The following is a 17,810-nucleotide window of genomic DNA, read 5'->3' on the forward strand; positions in this document are numbered from 1 at the left end:
TAAAAGAAGCCAAGGTTACAAAATATTTACACTTTAGATCACTAATCCAAGAATCTGTCTACAAACCATCAGACTGAGGCTAAGAAGTGAGAATAAAACATGTTCCTACTTGATGATTATAAAGAGAAGATTTTCCTGTGTTATATTTTCCTGAGATTTAATGTAAAAATTATTTTTTTTTTTTTTTTTGAGACAGGGTCTCACTGCCACCCAGGCTGTAGTGCAATGGTGTGATCACAGTTCACTGCAGCCTCAACCTCCTGGCCTCAAGTGATCCTCCCATCTCAGCCTCCTGAGTAGCTGAGACTACAGACACGCACCACCAGGCATGGATATTTTTTATTTTATTTTGCAGATAAAATAGGGGTCTTGTTAGGTTGTCTAGGCTGGCCTCAAACTCCTGGGCTCAAGCAATCCTCCTGTCTTAGCCTCCCAAAGTGCTGGGATTACAGGCATGAACCACCACACCTGGCCTATTTTTCTAATAGCTTTATTGAGGATTAACTGGTATATAATAAGCTGCCCATAACTAAAGGTACAATCTGCAAAGTTTTGACAGATGTGTATGCCTGTGAAAGCACCACCACAATCAAGATAGTGAACTCATTCGTCAACCTCAAAAGCTGCCCCATTTCCCTGTGTCATCACCCCTCCCATCCCTCTCCTCCTGTCCCTACCCCTAGTTAACCATGGATCTGCGTTCTGCCACCGTAAATTCGTTTGCATTTTCCAGGGTTTTATACGAATGGAATCATACAATATGCACTCCTCTGTATCTGGCTTCTTTCACTCAGCATGACAATTCTGAGAGTCGCCCATGTTGTTGCGTGGATGCACTGATAACTGGTTCAGTCCTCTACCTTGCTGAGTAGTATGATTCCATGGTGTGGATAAGCCACAGTTTATTTATCCATTCGCTTAATGGGCATTTGAGTTGTTTCTAGTATTGGGCTTTTACCAGCAATGCTGTTTATGAACGTTCATGCAGAAGTCTCTGCAAGGACCACGCTTTCTCTTCCCTCGGGTATACACCTTGGATTCGCTCCATTTAGGCTTCCACGGCCACACTCCATTGATCCTTTCTTGTTGCAGTCACCAGTGGCCTCCATGATACGCAATGCTGTGGTCGATCCTCCGTCCTCTTCTCACCTAGTCTATCAGCAGCATCTGGTGCAGTTGGCCAGTCCTACCTCCTGGAAATACGTTTCCAAGATATCACACTCACCTGTTTGTTCTCCTGCCACCTGGGCCACTCTTCCTCCTCCTCGTCTTTCCTTTTTTAGGGACATCTTCTCACGGCATTTAATGTTGGAGAGACCCAGGCTCAGCCCTCGCTCCTCTCTCCACCCACTCCACTCCCAAGTGTAGTGGGCTGAATAGCGTCCCCTGAAAATGCACATCCACCCAGAACCTCAGAATGAAGCCTTACTTGGAAAGAGGGTCTTTGCAAATGTAGTTAGGGTGAGGTCATACTGGATTAGAGTGGGCCCTAAATCCAATGACCAGAGTCCGTATAAGAAGAGAAAACAGACACAGAGGCACAGAGGGAAGACAGCCATGTAACAAGGGAGGCAGAGACAGGAGCGACGCAGCCGCAAGCCACGGAACACCAAGGACAGTCAAAAGCCACCAGGAGCTGGAAGAGGCAGGAAGGAGCCTCTCCTGGAGCCCCCCGAATGAACATGGCCCTGCAGGCACCTTGATTTTGCACCCTTGGCCTCCAGAACTGTGAGGAGATACATTTCTGTTGTTTTCAGCCTCCTGGTCTGTATTCGTAATCATTTGTTCTGGCAGCCCCAGGATACGAAGGCATCAGGTAAGCCCATCTGAACTGGTGGCTCAGTACCATCTGCACCTGGACACTCCCAATTCATACCTCCAGCTCTCCTCTGCGCTCCAGACAAATACATCCAAGTGCTTCCTCAACATCACCACAGGAACGTCCAGCAGACATCACCTTGCCCTGAATTCCTGATGTTCACCACCATCCCCAGACCTTCTTCCTGGAGTTTTCCCTTAAGAGTTGACTCCACCCTTCCGGCTCCTCAGGCCAAAAACCTTGGAGTCTTCCTCGTTCTTTTGCTCTCACATCCCACGTCCACACCTCCAGGAGGTCCCACTGACTCTACCTGCAAACCAGATCCAGAATCCACCCATGCCTCCCAAGCTGCACCACTGCCACCCCGGGGTTATAACGACAGTTCCCTGCCCAGCCTCCCAGGAGCTACCCAGTGTGTCACTGAGAATCTTCTCAACACACAACCTTGAAAAGCAATTGCTAGGAAAAAATAAATTTCAAGGAGAGTGGAAGTCACTCCAGGTGATGAAATGTCCCTTAACATCCACAGACCAGAGTAGGGTGGGAGGACCAAGCCATGTCTCAACACTGGATTTTTTTAAATGCTTATTTTGCTACGGAAAAAAAAAAAAAAAAGCCAGAAAGAATGAATAAGACCTAGTATTTGAGAGCATGGCGGGGTGACTATAGTCAATAAGAACTGTGTATCTTTAAATCACTAAAGGAGCATAACTGGATTGTTTGTAACACAAAGGATAAAAGCTTGAGGGGACGGACACCCCATTCTCGGTGTCGTGATTATTACATATTGCAGGCCCGTGTCAACACATCTCATGCATCCCATATAGACACCTACTACGAACCCAGAAAAATTAAAAATTAAAACACCACTTATTTTGACATATGTGTGGTTGTTCTCAGTTCTCATGATACCTTTCCTTTCAAAGGCTGAGGGTATGTTTTTCACTTTACGAATTTTTTGCCTAGTGCAGGCACCAGGTCTCATCACTTTCCACCCCATCTCTGGAATCTTCTCTCCTGTCTATTCCCTCCATAATTGTCCTAAAATGCAAGCTGCCATCCCTTCTGCCAGCACTGGGGGAGTGACCTGAAGGAGCCCCTGCCTGCAATCCCCCCGCTGAGGGCCCAGAGTCCCTTCTGACGGCTCCATCTCCATCTCCACCGCCGCTTCGCATATCCCAACCCCATTTTCTGGCGCACCCATGGTTGGTAAAGCCATCAGTCTGGAGGAAAGGTTATGGACACATGACACAACTTCAAATCTCCTGTCTCTGCTCCTGCCCAACCCTCTGCCTGGAAAGCCTTGTTCTGCACCAGGCAAAACCTGTTCTGGTTCAGAGGCTCATCACAGGCCACCTCTTCAGCAGCACTCCCTGGGCCAGTGAGTCACTCTCCTTTCTCCTCTGCAATCTCAGGACTCTGTCCACCTCATTTCCAGCACACATCCTGGCGGCATGGTTATTTGTTCATATATCGGTGCGAAGGTGAATCTTGTGTGTCAAGCGGCCGCTGGTGTGTCTGTGAGAGATACTGAGTGAGATGAGCATTTGCGTCGGGGGACTGAGTAAAGCAGGTGGCCCTCCCCAATGTGGATGTCCTCACCCAATCCACTGCAGGTCTGAATAGAACAAAAGGCTGAGGAAGGCAGAATGCATTCTCTGTGCCTGACTGTCTTCAAGCTGGGATGTCAGTGTTCTCCTGCATTCGGACATGGACTCGGACTAGAATCTACACCATCAGCTCTCCTGGGTCTCCAGCTTGCCAACTGCAGATCGCGGGACTTCTCAGCCTCCATAATCATGGGAGCCAATCCCTCATCATAAATCTCATACATATAGGTATAGATTAGAGAGAGATACGTAGATATACATTAGATATATATTAGAAATAGATATAGAGATTAGATACAGATATAGATTAGATAATGTAATACAGATATAGATTAGATATAGATATAGGTATAAATACTGATTAGATACAGACAGATATAGACATAGACACATAGATCTCCTATTGATTCTGCTTCTCAAGAACCCAGATTAACATAGTCAGTCTCCCCTGGGGACTCAAGAAGGGCAGGAACGGGCAGACATGACTTCTTTTCTGGACCCCACACTCCAACCAGCACAGCACTGAGTTATAAAGAACTAAGTCAATAAATAAATGAATGAGTAGCATGAATTTGCATGGGAAACATATATCAATGAGAGGCACCCAAATGACACGACATTTGCAACTTTTATTTTTATTTTATTTTGTTTTTTTTTTTGAGACAGTCTCACTCTGTCACCTAAGCTGGTGTGCAGTGGCGCGATCTCAGCTCACTGCAACCTCCGCCTCCTGGGTTCAAGCGATTCTTGTGTCTCAGCCTCCCATGTGCCACCATATCTGGCTAATTTTTGTATTTCTTAGTAGAAATGGAGTTTTGCCATGTTGGCCAGGCTGGTCTCGAACTCCTGGCCTCAAGTGATCCACCCGCCTTGCCTCCCAAAGTGCTGGTGGCTCACAGGTGTGAGCCACTGTGCCTGGAACTTTTCTTGTATTTTTTAGTAGAAACGGGGTTTTGCCTTGTTGCCCAGGCTAGGCTCAAACTCTTGGCCTCAAGTAATCTGCCCATCTCAGCCTCCCAAGTGCTGGGATTACAAGCATGAGTCACCACGCCTGGCTGACATTTGCAACTTTTAATCTCCGCTTGCAACTAAACAGTTTACCCCACACCTTAATCAAGCCCTTGACCTCCAACGAGAGTTTTCTTTCCTATGATGATGGTAAAATACATAAAAAATAAAATTTGTCATTTTTACCATTTTAAAATATATCATTCCAGGCTGGGTGCAATGGCTCACGTCTGTAATCCCAGCACTTTAGGAGGCCAAGGCAGGAGGATCGCTTGAGATCAGGAGTTCCAGACCAGCCTGGGTAACAGCGAGACCTTACCTCTACTAAAAACAAAAAAAGGAATAGCCAGGCATGGTGGTGCACCTCTGTAGTCCCGACTGCTTTGCAGGCTGAAGCAGGAGGATCACTTCAGCCCAGGAGTTTGAGGCTGCAGTGAGCTATTATCACACCACTGCACCCCAGCTTGGGTGGCAGAAAGAGACTTTGCCTCAAAAATAAAAATAAAATGTATGATTCCATGGCATCAATGTCAGGCAGCCACCACCGCCACTATCTATTTCCAGAACTTTTTTTTTTTTTGAGATGGAGTTTTGCTCTTGTCACCCAGGCTGGAGTGCAGTGCGCAATCTTGGCTTACTGCAACCTCCACCTCCCAGGTTCAAGTGATTCTCCTGCCTCAGCTTCCTGAGCAGCTAGGAATACAGGCACCTGCCACTGTAGCTGGCTAACTTTTGTATTTTTAGTAGAGACGGGGTTTCACCACATTGGCCAGACTGGCCTCGAACTCCTGACCTCAGGTGATCCACTCGCCTTGGCCTCCCAAAGTGCTGGGATTACAGGTGTGAGCCACTGCACCTGGCCTATTTCCAGAACTTTTTCAACACCCCAAATGGAAACCCTGTACCTATAGGCAATCACTCCCCACCCCCCTCCCACGGCCAAAATGAGTGTTTCCACGAAGTCAGACCCAAGCTCATAATTATGGTGGCATCAAAGTCTGCAGGGCCTAAGTAATTCCTACATCCCCTTCGGTGAGCTTGAGTCCTTTGCTTTTGGGGAGATACTCACCTTTAGTCCTTCATAGAGCTCGTAAATCATCCTCAGCCCGCTCATTTCCTTCTGCACTTTCAGCAGCTCTGGGTACATGGTAATAGGAAGATCGAAAAGTTTCTCAGCGTTAGCCAGTTCCTGACGGCTCTTTTCATGTCTTGCCAGCTCTCTTTCAAAAACACCTAAAAGCTCTACTCCTAGTAAATAAATACATCAATAAATGAATAAATACAATTTTAAGGTATACAAAATTAAATAAGAAATCATGCATAAAGTACCTCAATTATAATTTCATCCTCATAAATCACACGGGAAGACAAATTGAGAATCGTGGTGCCATTCTAACTAAAACCGAACGACCAATGACATCTCCAGTCTCCCCCAGTTAGAAAATTGTGTCTAATTCTCACAACCAGGTCATTCAGAAATGAGACTATTTTAAGGGAATCTGAGCTGGTCTACCTTGTGGTCAACATCACCATCCTTTGCTGCCCCCTTGAGAATGTCATCATCCTACTAATAATTCCCCTACCACTCTGACTTCCCAATTCTATGCTTCTCCCCCAATTCCAATGACAACCACCACTCTACGTCACTACATCCCTGCTCACAATCATCTACCCAAATGCCACATTTCCCAGACGCCTTTTTTGAGCATGCTTAAACAAACGTCACCCGTTTCTTTGGAAGCCATAGCAGTCTTTGGTTTGTCTCACGGTATTTTTTGTCTCATAGTATTTACCAAATTCTCTTTAGAATAAGAATTTTAGGATTGGGTTCAGCAGCTCAGGCCTGTAATCCCAGCACTTTGGGAGGCTGAGGCAGGAGGATCACTTGAGGTCAGGAGTTCAAGACCAGCCTGGCCAACATGGTGAAACTCCGTCTCTACTAAAAATACAAAAATTAGCCAGGCATGGTGGCACACACCTGTAGTCTCAGCTACTCAGGAGGCTGAGGCAGGCGAATCACTTGAACCCAGGAGGTGGAGGTTGCAGCGAGCTGAGACTGCGCCACTGCACTCCAGCCTGGGTAACAGAGCGAGACTCTGTCTCAAAAAAGAAAAAAAAACAACAGAATTTTAGTGTTTTTATCTTGTCACCATCTTAGCCTATGTGATGTGAGGGGCAGAGGACAAGCATCTGAATCCGAAGAATACATGTAACAGGAGTTAGAGAGGCAGTTGGATGGATAAGATGCTGCATTTGTAAAGGCAGCTGCTGGTGTTTAAGATTTCTGAGCTGCGGCAGAAACCTCTGTATCCCCTGCAGGAGCGGATGCTGCTCCTTGGTACTTCTCTCAACGCCTTCAGGTAGCAGGCACTCAACAATCAATGAGTTGCATTAGTCCAGCTTTTTTTTTTTTTTTTTATGACCACTAAAATGAGCCAAGAAAAAAGTATTTGAGGAAGAAATAAATATTTAAATCACGGCACAACAATCACTTGCCACAAAATTCTTAAGCGAAACATACTCAAACATTTGATACTCAGATCGCTCAGTAAGACCCACAGGAACTTTCTTACCTTTATCAAGATCATCACCAACAGAACCAGGGCCTTCACTGTCAAAACGCTTTGCAAAATCCTCTATCTGAACTCTGTAGTTCATTATTTCGCCTCGAGTAATCTGAGAAAAACGAGGTTACATTAATTTAGCCCAAATACATGTTTCAATATCTTTACTCAGGAAGTGAAATTGGAAAGGCACCTCTGTGAAAGTTCTCTTTATGTCCCCAAGAGCATGCTCCACATTCACCGAATCATTAAACAGATTGGACCACGTGCTCTCAATCTTATCAACCAGTTCTTTCTCTGCATCAGGAGGCTAATTAGGAGAAACAAAAAACAGAATAAACAATAAATGATCAGCAATTTGGAATTGAAATTGATCGTCAAAGTTACCTCCCAGGGACTTCTGCTTCTGGCAACAGGAGGCTAGATAATTCAAACCAACTCAAAAACTGATTGAAATATTAAGGCCAGACACGGCGGCTCCTGCCTGCAATCCCAGTACTTTGGGGGGCTGAGGCAGGAGGATCCCTTGAGCTCAGGAGTTTGAGATCAGCCTGGGCAACAGAGTGAGACTGTATCTTTGTAAATATAAAAAGAAAAAGAAATATTAAAAAAAAATATTTGGCTGGGTATGGTGGCTCACGCCTATAATCCCAGCACTTTTGGAGGCCAAGGTAGGTGGATCGCCTGAGGTCAGGAGTTCGAGACCAGCCTGGACAACATGGTGAAATCCCTTGTCTACTAAAAATACAAAAATTAGCCAGGCGTGGTGTCAGGAGCCTGTAGTTCCAGCTACTCAGGAGGCTGAGGTGGGAGGATCGCTTGAACCTGGGGGCGGATATTACAGTGAGCCAAGATCACACCACTGCACTCCAACGTAGGTGACAGAGCAAGACTCTGTCTCAAAAAAAAAAAAAAAGATAAATATTAAAGGCAAATTTTATAATTAAAATAAAATCAGTATAAAATCATTTTTTAAAATAAAGAGATAGAGGCCGGGTGCGGTAGCTCACGCCTGTAATTCCAGCACTTTGGGAGGTTGAGGTAGGTGGATGACCTGAGGTCGGGAGTTCAAGACCAGCCTGACCAACATGGAGAGACCCCATCTCTGCTAAAAATACAAAATTAGCCAGGGTGGTGGCACGCGCCTGTAATCCCAGCTACTCAGGAGGCTGAGGCAAGAGAATCGCTTGAACCCAGGAGGCGGAGGTTGTGGTGAGCCGAGATCGCGCCATTATACTCCAGCCTGGGCAACAAGAAGGAAACTCTGTCTCAAAAAAAAAAAAAAGAAAAAAGAAAAAAAAGAGAGGGATAGAGATAGTACAGAGAGATATACCCATCATAAACTAAAGCCCAGCTTCAAATCAACTTAATCTCTGATTAGAATAAGGTTAGCTTAGCTTGCTCATGTACCCAGTTGTGGTGTCTGTTAGAAGCAAAAATAAATCTCCTCAGATGGAATGTAACATCATCCAACGCCTCCAATCCTCTTTCTCCAATTTATCACATATGCTGTTAAGAACTCAGTTAGAAATGCCAGGCCGGGCGCGGTGGCTCAAGCCTGTAATCCCAGCACTTTGGGAGGCCGAGACGGGTGGATCACGAGGTCAGGAGATCGAGACCATCCTGGCTAACACGGTGAAACCCCGTCTCTACTAAAAATACAAAAACTAGCCGGGCGAGGTGGCGGGCGCCTGTAGTCCCAGCTACTCGGGAGGCTGAGGCAGGAGAATGGCGGAAACCCGGGAGGTGGAGCTTGCAGTGAGCTGAGATCTGGCCACTGCACTCCAGTCTGGGCGACAGAGCAAGACTCCGCCTCAAAAAAAAAAAAAAAAAAAAAAAGAAATGCCAGCCATATAAAGACATGAAAGAACTTAACCAAAACCAAGAGATTCACAGAAACATAAACGATCATGACAGTTATAAGACACACAATGTAAAATAATTCTATTTAATAGAGTAAAGGAATCAAAAGACAAAAACAAAATTGAGAATTTTGGTAAAGCACAGGAGACTGTTTTTAAAATGGAAATTCTAGAATGGATAATGGTAACACCTGAAATCAAGAGCTCAAAGGATTGTTTAAGGAACCAGGAAAAGCAGATCAGACACAAATAAATAGAAAATTAACGAACTTAAAGTTTAGGTCAAAGTATTAGAATAAACCACAGAAAGAAAAGGCAGAAAGGAATGTAAGGGGTACAGGGTATTGTAGAAAGGTCCAACATATGTGGAATTGGAGTCTCAGAAGGGGGGAAAAAAGGCAAAAACTGTTAATTTTCCAAAACTAGGTAAAGACATCAACCTGCAGATTTTAAAAGTACTACAAATCTCAATCAGGAAAAAAAAAAGAAGAAGAAGAAAACAAAACAAAAGAACCTAGTTCCATCATATTACAACTGCTGAAAACCAAAGACTGAAAAAAAATCTTAAAAGCAGACCAAAAAAAAAACTAGTTAGACTAGACTACCTTGAAAGGGAGCAACAAAAAGACTAACAGTCAACTCCTCCATCAAAACAATAGAGGCCAGAGGATGATGGGATAATATCCACACATAAAAAGGATAAAAAAAAAAAAACAAAAAAAACCAAAGTTGGTGTTTCCAAAAGATCAATAACTAAGTGTTTGTAAGGATATGGAGCAACTGAAACCTTATTCATGCTGGTGTGGATGTAAAGGGGAACTATCACTTTGGAAAACTAGCAGAATCTAGTAAAGCTGAACATGTGGATTCCTATAACCCAGCAACTTCATGTCTAGGCCTATACTCAATAGAAATGCAGGTGTAAGTCCCATAAGGTTGCCTTAACTTCAGATGCCAGTTGCAAGTATTGGGTGCCTAGAGTACACAGACTTCTGTTCAACCTGCCTACAAAATCAGGGGTTCCCCCACACACATCTCCTTCACATTTGACCATTTGCTGAAATGGCTCACAGAACTCAGGACACTTTACTTACCATCACTGATTTATTATAAAAGACACAACTCGGGAACAGCCAAATGAAAGAGATGCATAAGCCAAGGTATGGGGCTGGGGGGTGCACACAGCTTCCATGCCTTCTCTGAGCACACCACTCTCCCAGCACCTTGGTGTGGTCAACAACCTGGAAGCTCTCCAAATCCCATAATTGAGGGATGTTCATGGAGATTTCATTACATAGGCATGACTGATTAGATCACTAGCCTTTGTTGATCTCCAATCTCCAGCCCCTCTTCCCTCCCCAAGGGTGGCGAGGAGGGGCATCTGAAAGCTCCAAACCTCTAAATAATTTATGTCTTGATCTTTCTGGCAACTATCACCCACGCTGAAGCTGTCTAGGGCTCCCAGCTACCAGTCATTTCACTTGCATACAAAAGATACTTTTATCACTCCAGAGTTCAAGGATTTGAGAAGCTGTGTGCCAGGAACCAGGGACACAGAACAATATTGTAACAAAAGATCTGTTCCTGTGACCCCTATCACTCAGGAAATTACAAGTGTTTTGGAAGCTTTGTGTCAGGAACCAGGGACAATGACCAAAGACAGTCACTGGTTTTTTGTCAAAGATTAAAGAGCAACAAAATGATGTTTTGGGACAAAAATGGATTGCATATATGACAGTATTCCCATGAGATTATAATACTGTATTTTTACTGTACCTTTACTATGTTTAGATATGTTTAGATACACAAATACTTACTATTACATTACATTGCTTATAGTATTCAGTACAGTCCATGCTGTACATGATTGCAGCCTAGGAGAAATAGGTTCTACCATATGGCCTAGGTGTGTAGTACCTATATCATCTAGATTTGTATAAGTACATTCCATGATGTTTGCACAATTATGGAATTGCCCATTGACACATTCTCAGAACATATCCCCATTGTGTTAAATATACACAACTGTATATTTCTCTTACCTATTAGAGTTAATCTAATAAACCAAAGGCAATTACCATATTTAACGATACAGTGCCAAAAGCTTTTCCTCTCCTCTGAGACCAAGAACAAGACATGCATTTCCCCTGCTCCCCCTTTCATCCAACCTTGTACAGGAATTCCTAGCTAGAGTCATAAGGTGAGAAAAATAAACAAAATATTTAAAAATTAAGAAGAAATGAGGCTGGGCGCGGTGGCTCAAGCCTGTAATCCCAGCACTTTGGGAGGCCAAGACGGGCGGATCACGAGGTCAGGAGATCGAGACCATCCTGGCTAACCCGGTGAAACCCCGTCTCTACTAAAAAATATAAAAAACCAGCCGGGCAAGGTGGCGGACGCCTGTAGTCCCAGCTACTCGGGAGGCTGAGGCAGGAGAATGGCGTAAACCTGGGAGGCGGAGCTTGCAGTGAGCTGCGATCTGGCCACTGCACTAAGACTCCGTCTCAAAAAAAAAAAAAAGAAGAAGAAATGAAACTGTCAATATTCACAGTTTATATAATGGTGTGCCTAGAAAACCCAAAATAATCTGTGGATAAATAAATGATTAAAGTTAATAATTACTGATCATAAAAAAGTAGAACGCAAATATGAATTGTCTTTCTATATAACAATAAAAAATAAAATAATTAAAAGTTAAAGATACCAATTACAAGAGCATCTAAAAATATCAAGTACCTAGGAATAAATCCGGCAAAAAATAGGTAAGGTCTCTATGGGGAAAATTATAAATCTTTACAGGGAGACATTAAAGACCTAAATAAAGAGAGAGAGAACATGTTCGTGGATAGGAAACTCAATATGACAGGATGTCCATTTGCCTCAGATTAATCTACAGGATCAATGCAATCATAATCAAAATCTCAATTGTCGCTGTTTTGTTGTTTTTGTTGTTGTTGGAATTTGACATTCTGCTTCATTTTTTGAGTGTGACTCATTACACACTTAGTGTAAAATCCTTTGTTGCAGCGATTCTTCTATTATTTCTGTGATGTAAGCCGGTGAAGCAAAGTCTGACAAAATCTACCTGGTTAAGGGAGAAATACAAACTAGAGAAGAGAAACAAACTGCTATGAATAAATCAGGATGTGCATGAAGTTTGTCTTTCAGCATTTCTGTTGCTCGACTGCTTCAAACACCAGGCCCCTTGCAGCCTAGTGGTTAGGATGTGGCGCTCTCAAACGCCCTTGCTGAGCAGTAGACCTGGGCCAAAAACTTGAGATTCTTTCATCATCAGAAAAACGTACAGTATATAAAATTTCCATGTAATTTCAGGGGGAACCCAGAAATCCTAAAACTCATCCCTGACTTTGAAAGATCTTGAGAACCCAAATTTAACAACCCTAAACAAAGCAAGACTGATTGAATTATCTTCTACTGGTTTCTTTTATCATCTTAAATCTTTCACTCTCTTCTTATTTTTGCAAGAGCTCTTTATCTATTAAAGGAAATTAACACAAAAAAAGAAGAAAGGAAGAGGGAGAATGGAAACAGTATAGTTACAGATCAATCCGTTCGAGCCATACAGATTGAAAAATACTCTATATTTTCATTATTCTAAATAACTGTGGCATTGCTTTACATTTACAATGTATTACTTAAAGTCACTTACTTGAAAATGAATCAATGGCAGTATACTTGAGAAGCATTTCTGAGAAAGGTCATTAGTGGTCAATCCAATTGTTAAATGCATAAGAAAATACAAGTTGACTTACAAAGAGGTTATACATTGCCATGGTACGGTATCGCTCCTGGACGTCCCTGTATCTTAGTTCCATGACCAGAGATTTACTTCTAATTTCTGCAATTGTTGCAAGGACAAACTTGAGATCTTCAAGGGTGTTGGGGATCTTCCTAAGGCTTTTGGCCAGGTGCTATAACAGAAAGTACAAAGAACACTAAGCAAATACAGAAAAAACAGCAATGACGCAAAAGAAGACCCAACTTACACGAAAAGTAGTTCAATTACACACAGCGATTGAGTACCTCCATCTCTTCATGGAGATTATAGAGCTCCTCTTTTGCTGACTCATTGAGAAGTTTTCCAAGCGAAATCACCCAGGACTTGGCATTTTCCTGCACTGTGTTTGCCAGATGCCCGAGCTGAAGTCTGATGCAATGCTCATCCTTAATTAGAGGGTGGCGCATAACCTCATAGGCTATCTTGGAATAGAACTGCAATTTTTCATCATATGCCACACAAGGAGGTTTCTTGGCGGCAAATTTCTCCATCACAATAGCTTTGTCCAATTTCCAGAGAGGTCGATACCGCTTCCATTTTTGTAGATACTTCATAAGATTGATCAGAATCCTGTGGACATTTTGGGGGATCATAACAGCTTGTTCAATTATCTGAGGGTTCAGAGAGATATCATTGTAAAAGCTTATTATAACAACTTCTTCTTCCTCCCCCTTCTGAGGGGGGCATTCTAGGCAGCTGCCATTCATCCAACGAACAAAATGCTGGCAAAGTAAGAATTAGGAGAAAAGACAGTATTTTAGTATCTATTTTGCCTCCAACGTACATATTAGTATTCAGTAATAAGTCTTGCCACTAATGGAAAATCACTTTAAAAATTACCATAATCCTTTGTTCCTTTCATCAAGAGATGGAGCCTATTTCCCCTCCGGAGCGAGCCTTGTGGCTTAACTTGACCAATGGAAAGGGGTGGACATGGTGTTATGCAAGTTCAGAACCTTGCAACCACCAGCTCGAGCTAGCCTACTACATTACGTAAGGCCATACAAAAGAGAACCCCAGCCGCCGGCCATCAGAGCTGTGCTTGAGGTCATCAACTGCTAGACACATGAGTGAGCCCAGCTAAGACCAGAAGAACTGCTCAGCAGAACCCAGCCCACAGAACCCAGAGTTAAATGATTATTGCTTTAAGCCAGTAAGTTTTGAAGTGGCTTGTTATGAAATAAAAGCCAACTACACTATGGATGAATAAAAAAAACCTTTATTTCCATATATACAGAGGAAAAAACACACATTCAGGCAAATTGACTGCTTGGTGTCCCAGAAAAAATCTGCTAATTTGACATCTCCCTGTTGTAGAGTTAAGGCTCTGCTTTTTGTTTGTTTGTTCTGTTGTTGTTGTTTGAGACGGAGTTTCGCTCTGTCGCCCAGGCTGGAGTGCAGTGGCACGATCTCAGCTCACTGCAAGCTCTGCCTCCTGGGTTCACGCCATTCTCCTGCCTCAGCCTCCCGAGTAGCTGCGACTACAGGCGCCTGCCACCATGCCCGGCTAATTTTTTGTATTTTTAGTAGAGACGGGGTTTTACCATGTTAGCCAGGATGGTCTCAAGCTTCTGACCTCGTGATCCGCCCACCTCGGCCTCCCAAAGTATTGGGATTACAGGCGTGAGCCACTGCGCCCGGCCAAGGCTCTGTTTTAATCAAGCATGAGTCCTAACAGCAAACGATGGGTATGTTACACATTACTTCTCTGAACAGTAGGCTCACCATCTGTAAAATGTGAATAACAACTACTATAGGTTGGTGCAAAAGTAGTTGCAGTTTTGCCAATACTTTTAATGGTAAAAACCACAGCTACTTTTGCACCGACCTAGTAATTCTATTTCCAATATTACTAATAATAGTAATACTAACACTAGGTGGGGTGTGGTGACTCACACCTGTAATCCCAGCACTTTGGGAGGCAGAGGCAGGCAGATCATGATGTCAAGAGATCAAAACCATCCTGGCCAAAATAGTGAAACCCTGTCTCTACTAATAATACAAAAATTAGGCCAGGGTCAGTGACTCACACCTGTAATCCCAGCACTTTGGGAGGCTGAGGCAGACAGATCATGAGGTCAGGAGATCGAGACCAAACTGGCTAACGTGGTGAAACCCCGTCTCTACTAAAAAAATACAAAAAGTTAGCTGGGCATGGTGGCGGGTGCCTATGGTCCCAGCTACTGGGGAGGTTGAGGCAGAAGAATGGCATGAACCCAGGAGGCAGAGCTTGCAATGAGCAGAGATTGCGCCACTGCACTCCAGCCTGGGTGAAAGAGCGAGACTCTGTCTCAAAAAATAAAATAAAATAAAAATACAAAAATTAGCTGGGCGTGGTGGCACATGCCCGTAGTCCCAGCTACTCGGGAGGCTGAGGCAGAAGAATCACTCAAACCCAGGAGGTGGAGGTTACAGTGAGCCGAGATCACACCGCTGCATTTGAGCCTGGCGAAAGAGCAAGACTTCATCTCAAAAAAAAAAAAAAGGTAATACTAATACTAATAGCTAACATTTATTCAGAGCTACTGATTGCCAAACAGTGCACTAAGCTGTACACACATGTTATATAATTTAATCCTCCCAACAGCACTAGAGGGTGAATAGTATTATCATTTCCACTTAGTAGATGAGGTAAAATTCAGAACCTAGTTAAAACTGTGGCTCATTATTTTCTGCCATGAAATAGGAATCCTGAAGATCAAAGAGTTCAACCATATTAAGTGGCCTAGTCATGCATGTTCATTTGCCGAGATCTTTTTAATGAAATACATTTCTAACGTTATCTAAGAGAATAAGTAAAAATTCTTTTCATTTAAAAGAAGAAACTTATGAAGCTAAAATAATACAGGCTTCACGAAGAGCCTCAAGTCCATCTATTAGTAAGGAGGAAAGTTAAGTTGGCATGAAATATTGTGATTAATAGTCACAATGTTTTACAAGCCATCTTTCCTATTTATGTACCCCTTAAAAATTGCTGTTTCCCTTACAAAGGAAACATACACAGCACCTATAAGAGAATTGATGTAACAGAGGCTTAATAAATAACTGTCTTAGCATGGATTATAAAACATGTACTGTTTATTCATCAATTTTTTTTTTTTTTTTTTGAGACAGAGTCTTACTCTGTCCCCCAGGCTGGAGTGCAGTGGTGCGATCTCAGCTCACTACAAGCTCCAACCCCTGGGTTCACACCATTCTCCTGCCTCAGCCTCCCAAGCAGCTGTGACCACAGGTGCCCACCACCACATCCGGCTAATTTTTTTTTTTTTTTTTTTTTTTTTTTAGTAGAGATGGAGTTTCACCATGTTAGCCAGGATGGTCTCGTTTCCTGACCTCATGATCCGCCCGCCTCGGCCACCCAAAGTGCTGGGATTACAGGCATGAGCCACCATGCCCGGCCTTATTCATCAACTTTTAAGTACAGTGAAATGAAATTCCCTATTCTGATTTCTATACTTATTTTTATGCCCCTAAAAATGCCTGAAACATGTCTGACTTGCTGCAGAAGCCAAGTGAAGAGGAAGATGCCAGCATGCTGCGGGAGTGATGCCCATACCTACAAGGACGGCTCTGTGTTCCAGTTTGGGGTAAGACATAAACTTTGGGTTATCTGCCAGCAGATGTTCATTCAGAAAACATTTACTGAGAATCAATCGTGTGCCCGATGTTCTTGGTGCTGGGGATTCCAAAGCGAACAAAACACTCACGGTCTGTGTCTGTATGTAAAGGGCTCATGGATCCCTTTACATCCTAGTGGCCTGATAGGATCAATAGATACAAAAGCAAGGGAAAAAATAAGAAAAAGTCGGAGAGTGGTATGTGGTAGGAAGAAGATGGGATAGGGCTGATGGGAGAGAGAGGACAAGAAGGTCAGGGGAGCAGAATGTTCCAGGTGAGGGAACAGCTACGGAAATCCTTGCAAGAGGAACCCATGGTACCTGCTGGGGGTAAAATCAGGCAGCCAGTCAAGCTGCAGTGTGAGGGAGCATGATCCTTGCAGGACTGAGATCAGAAAGGCAGCCAGGGGCTAGAGCATGGGGGCCTCATAGACCACACGAAGATATCTGTATTATGTTCTAAGTGTAATTAAGTCATGGGGTGGGTGGGGCAGTTTACACCAGGGATGACATGAAATGATATGTTGTTGTTGTTTTTAGAGACAGGGTCTTGCTCTGTTACCCAGGCTGGAGCGCAGTGGTGCAACCATACCTCACTGTACCCTTGAACTGCTGGGCTCAAGCAATCCTCCACCTCAGTCTCCCAAGTAGCTAGGAACACAGGTGTGCACCACCACGCCTAGCTAATTTATTTTAGTTTTGGTAGAGATGGGGATCTCACCTTGTTGCACAGGCTGGTCTGGAACTCCTGGGCTTAAGCAATCCTCCCACCTCAGCCTCCCAAAGTGCTAGGATAACAGGCGTGAGCCACTGCACCTGGCCTGATTTGTATTTATTTAAGGTAATTCTGACCACCTGTGGTGGAGAATGGATTGTTGGAAAGTCACGGAGACAGTCCATGAGAGCAGTGATGGCCACTTGGGATAGGAAGGTACTGGGGGGACAGGAGAGAAGAGGACAGATGGGAGGTATGTTTGGATGACTGGCCGATGGGCTGGGCAGGGCTAGGTGAGAGAAAAAGAAACAAGGATGAGTTTCTGGCTCAAGCAATTGGGTTGATGTTGGTGCCATTTCCTGAAGTGGGGAAAATTGGGGGATGACCAAGTCACAAGGCAGGAAGTCAAGAATTCACCTTGGGCTGCGGGCAGTGGCTCACGCTTGTAGTCCCAGCACTGTGGGAGGCGGAGACATCCTGAGATGCCATCTGAGCAAGGACGCAGGCACCTCCGCTCTTACCTTGGTGATCTCCACGCAATTCCGGACACAGTGGAAGCACATCTTGTCGATCTCATTTGTGTTGGGATGAAGGATGATCTCAGGCGCCGTCAGAATGGTTTCAGTTTGGAACAGAGGGACATTTCCAAGGATCAAAGAATTAAAAGACTGCAAATTCCTAAGAGGGGTTGATGAGAAAGACTCAGTACCCACTAGAGGGAAATCTACCAAGCAATGGACAGAAATGACTGGGGCCACAAAAATCACAGGTACAGGCAACGGCATACTGCGAAGCTGTCCTGGACAGGCTGGAGTG

At 43.9% G+C, this 17,810-nt stretch overlaps 1 protein-coding gene across 1 annotated transcript in view; it reads right to left on the reverse strand.

Annotated features, from left to right (window-relative positions):
- The window catches only part of DNAH10 (dynein axonemal heavy chain 10), a 188,383-nt gene that overhangs the window by 114,607 nt on the left and 55,966 nt on the right, over nt 1-17,810 (reverse strand). The window contains exons 19-24 of the mRNA XM_033220158.1: nt 17,516-17,672; nt 12,908-13,384; nt 12,637-12,795; nt 7,195-7,311; nt 7,011-7,113; nt 5,507-5,685 (exon numbers count right to left, since the gene is read on the reverse strand). Of these exons, the coding sequence (XP_033076049.1) occupies nt 5,507-5,685; nt 7,011-7,113; nt 7,195-7,311; nt 12,637-12,795; nt 12,908-13,384; nt 17,516-17,672 (1,192 nt within the window). The remainder of the gene's footprint in view (nt 1-5,506; nt 5,686-7,010; nt 7,114-7,194; nt 7,312-12,636; nt 12,796-12,907; nt 13,385-17,515; nt 17,673-17,810) is intronic.

Source organism: Trachypithecus francoisi, unplaced genomic scaffold (assembly GCF_009764315.1).
Source record: "Trachypithecus francoisi isolate TF-2019V2 unplaced genomic scaffold, Tfra_2.0 Lachesis_group11, whole genome shotgun sequence".
Lineage (NCBI taxonomy): Eukaryota > Metazoa > Chordata > Mammalia > Primates > Cercopithecidae > Trachypithecus > Trachypithecus francoisi.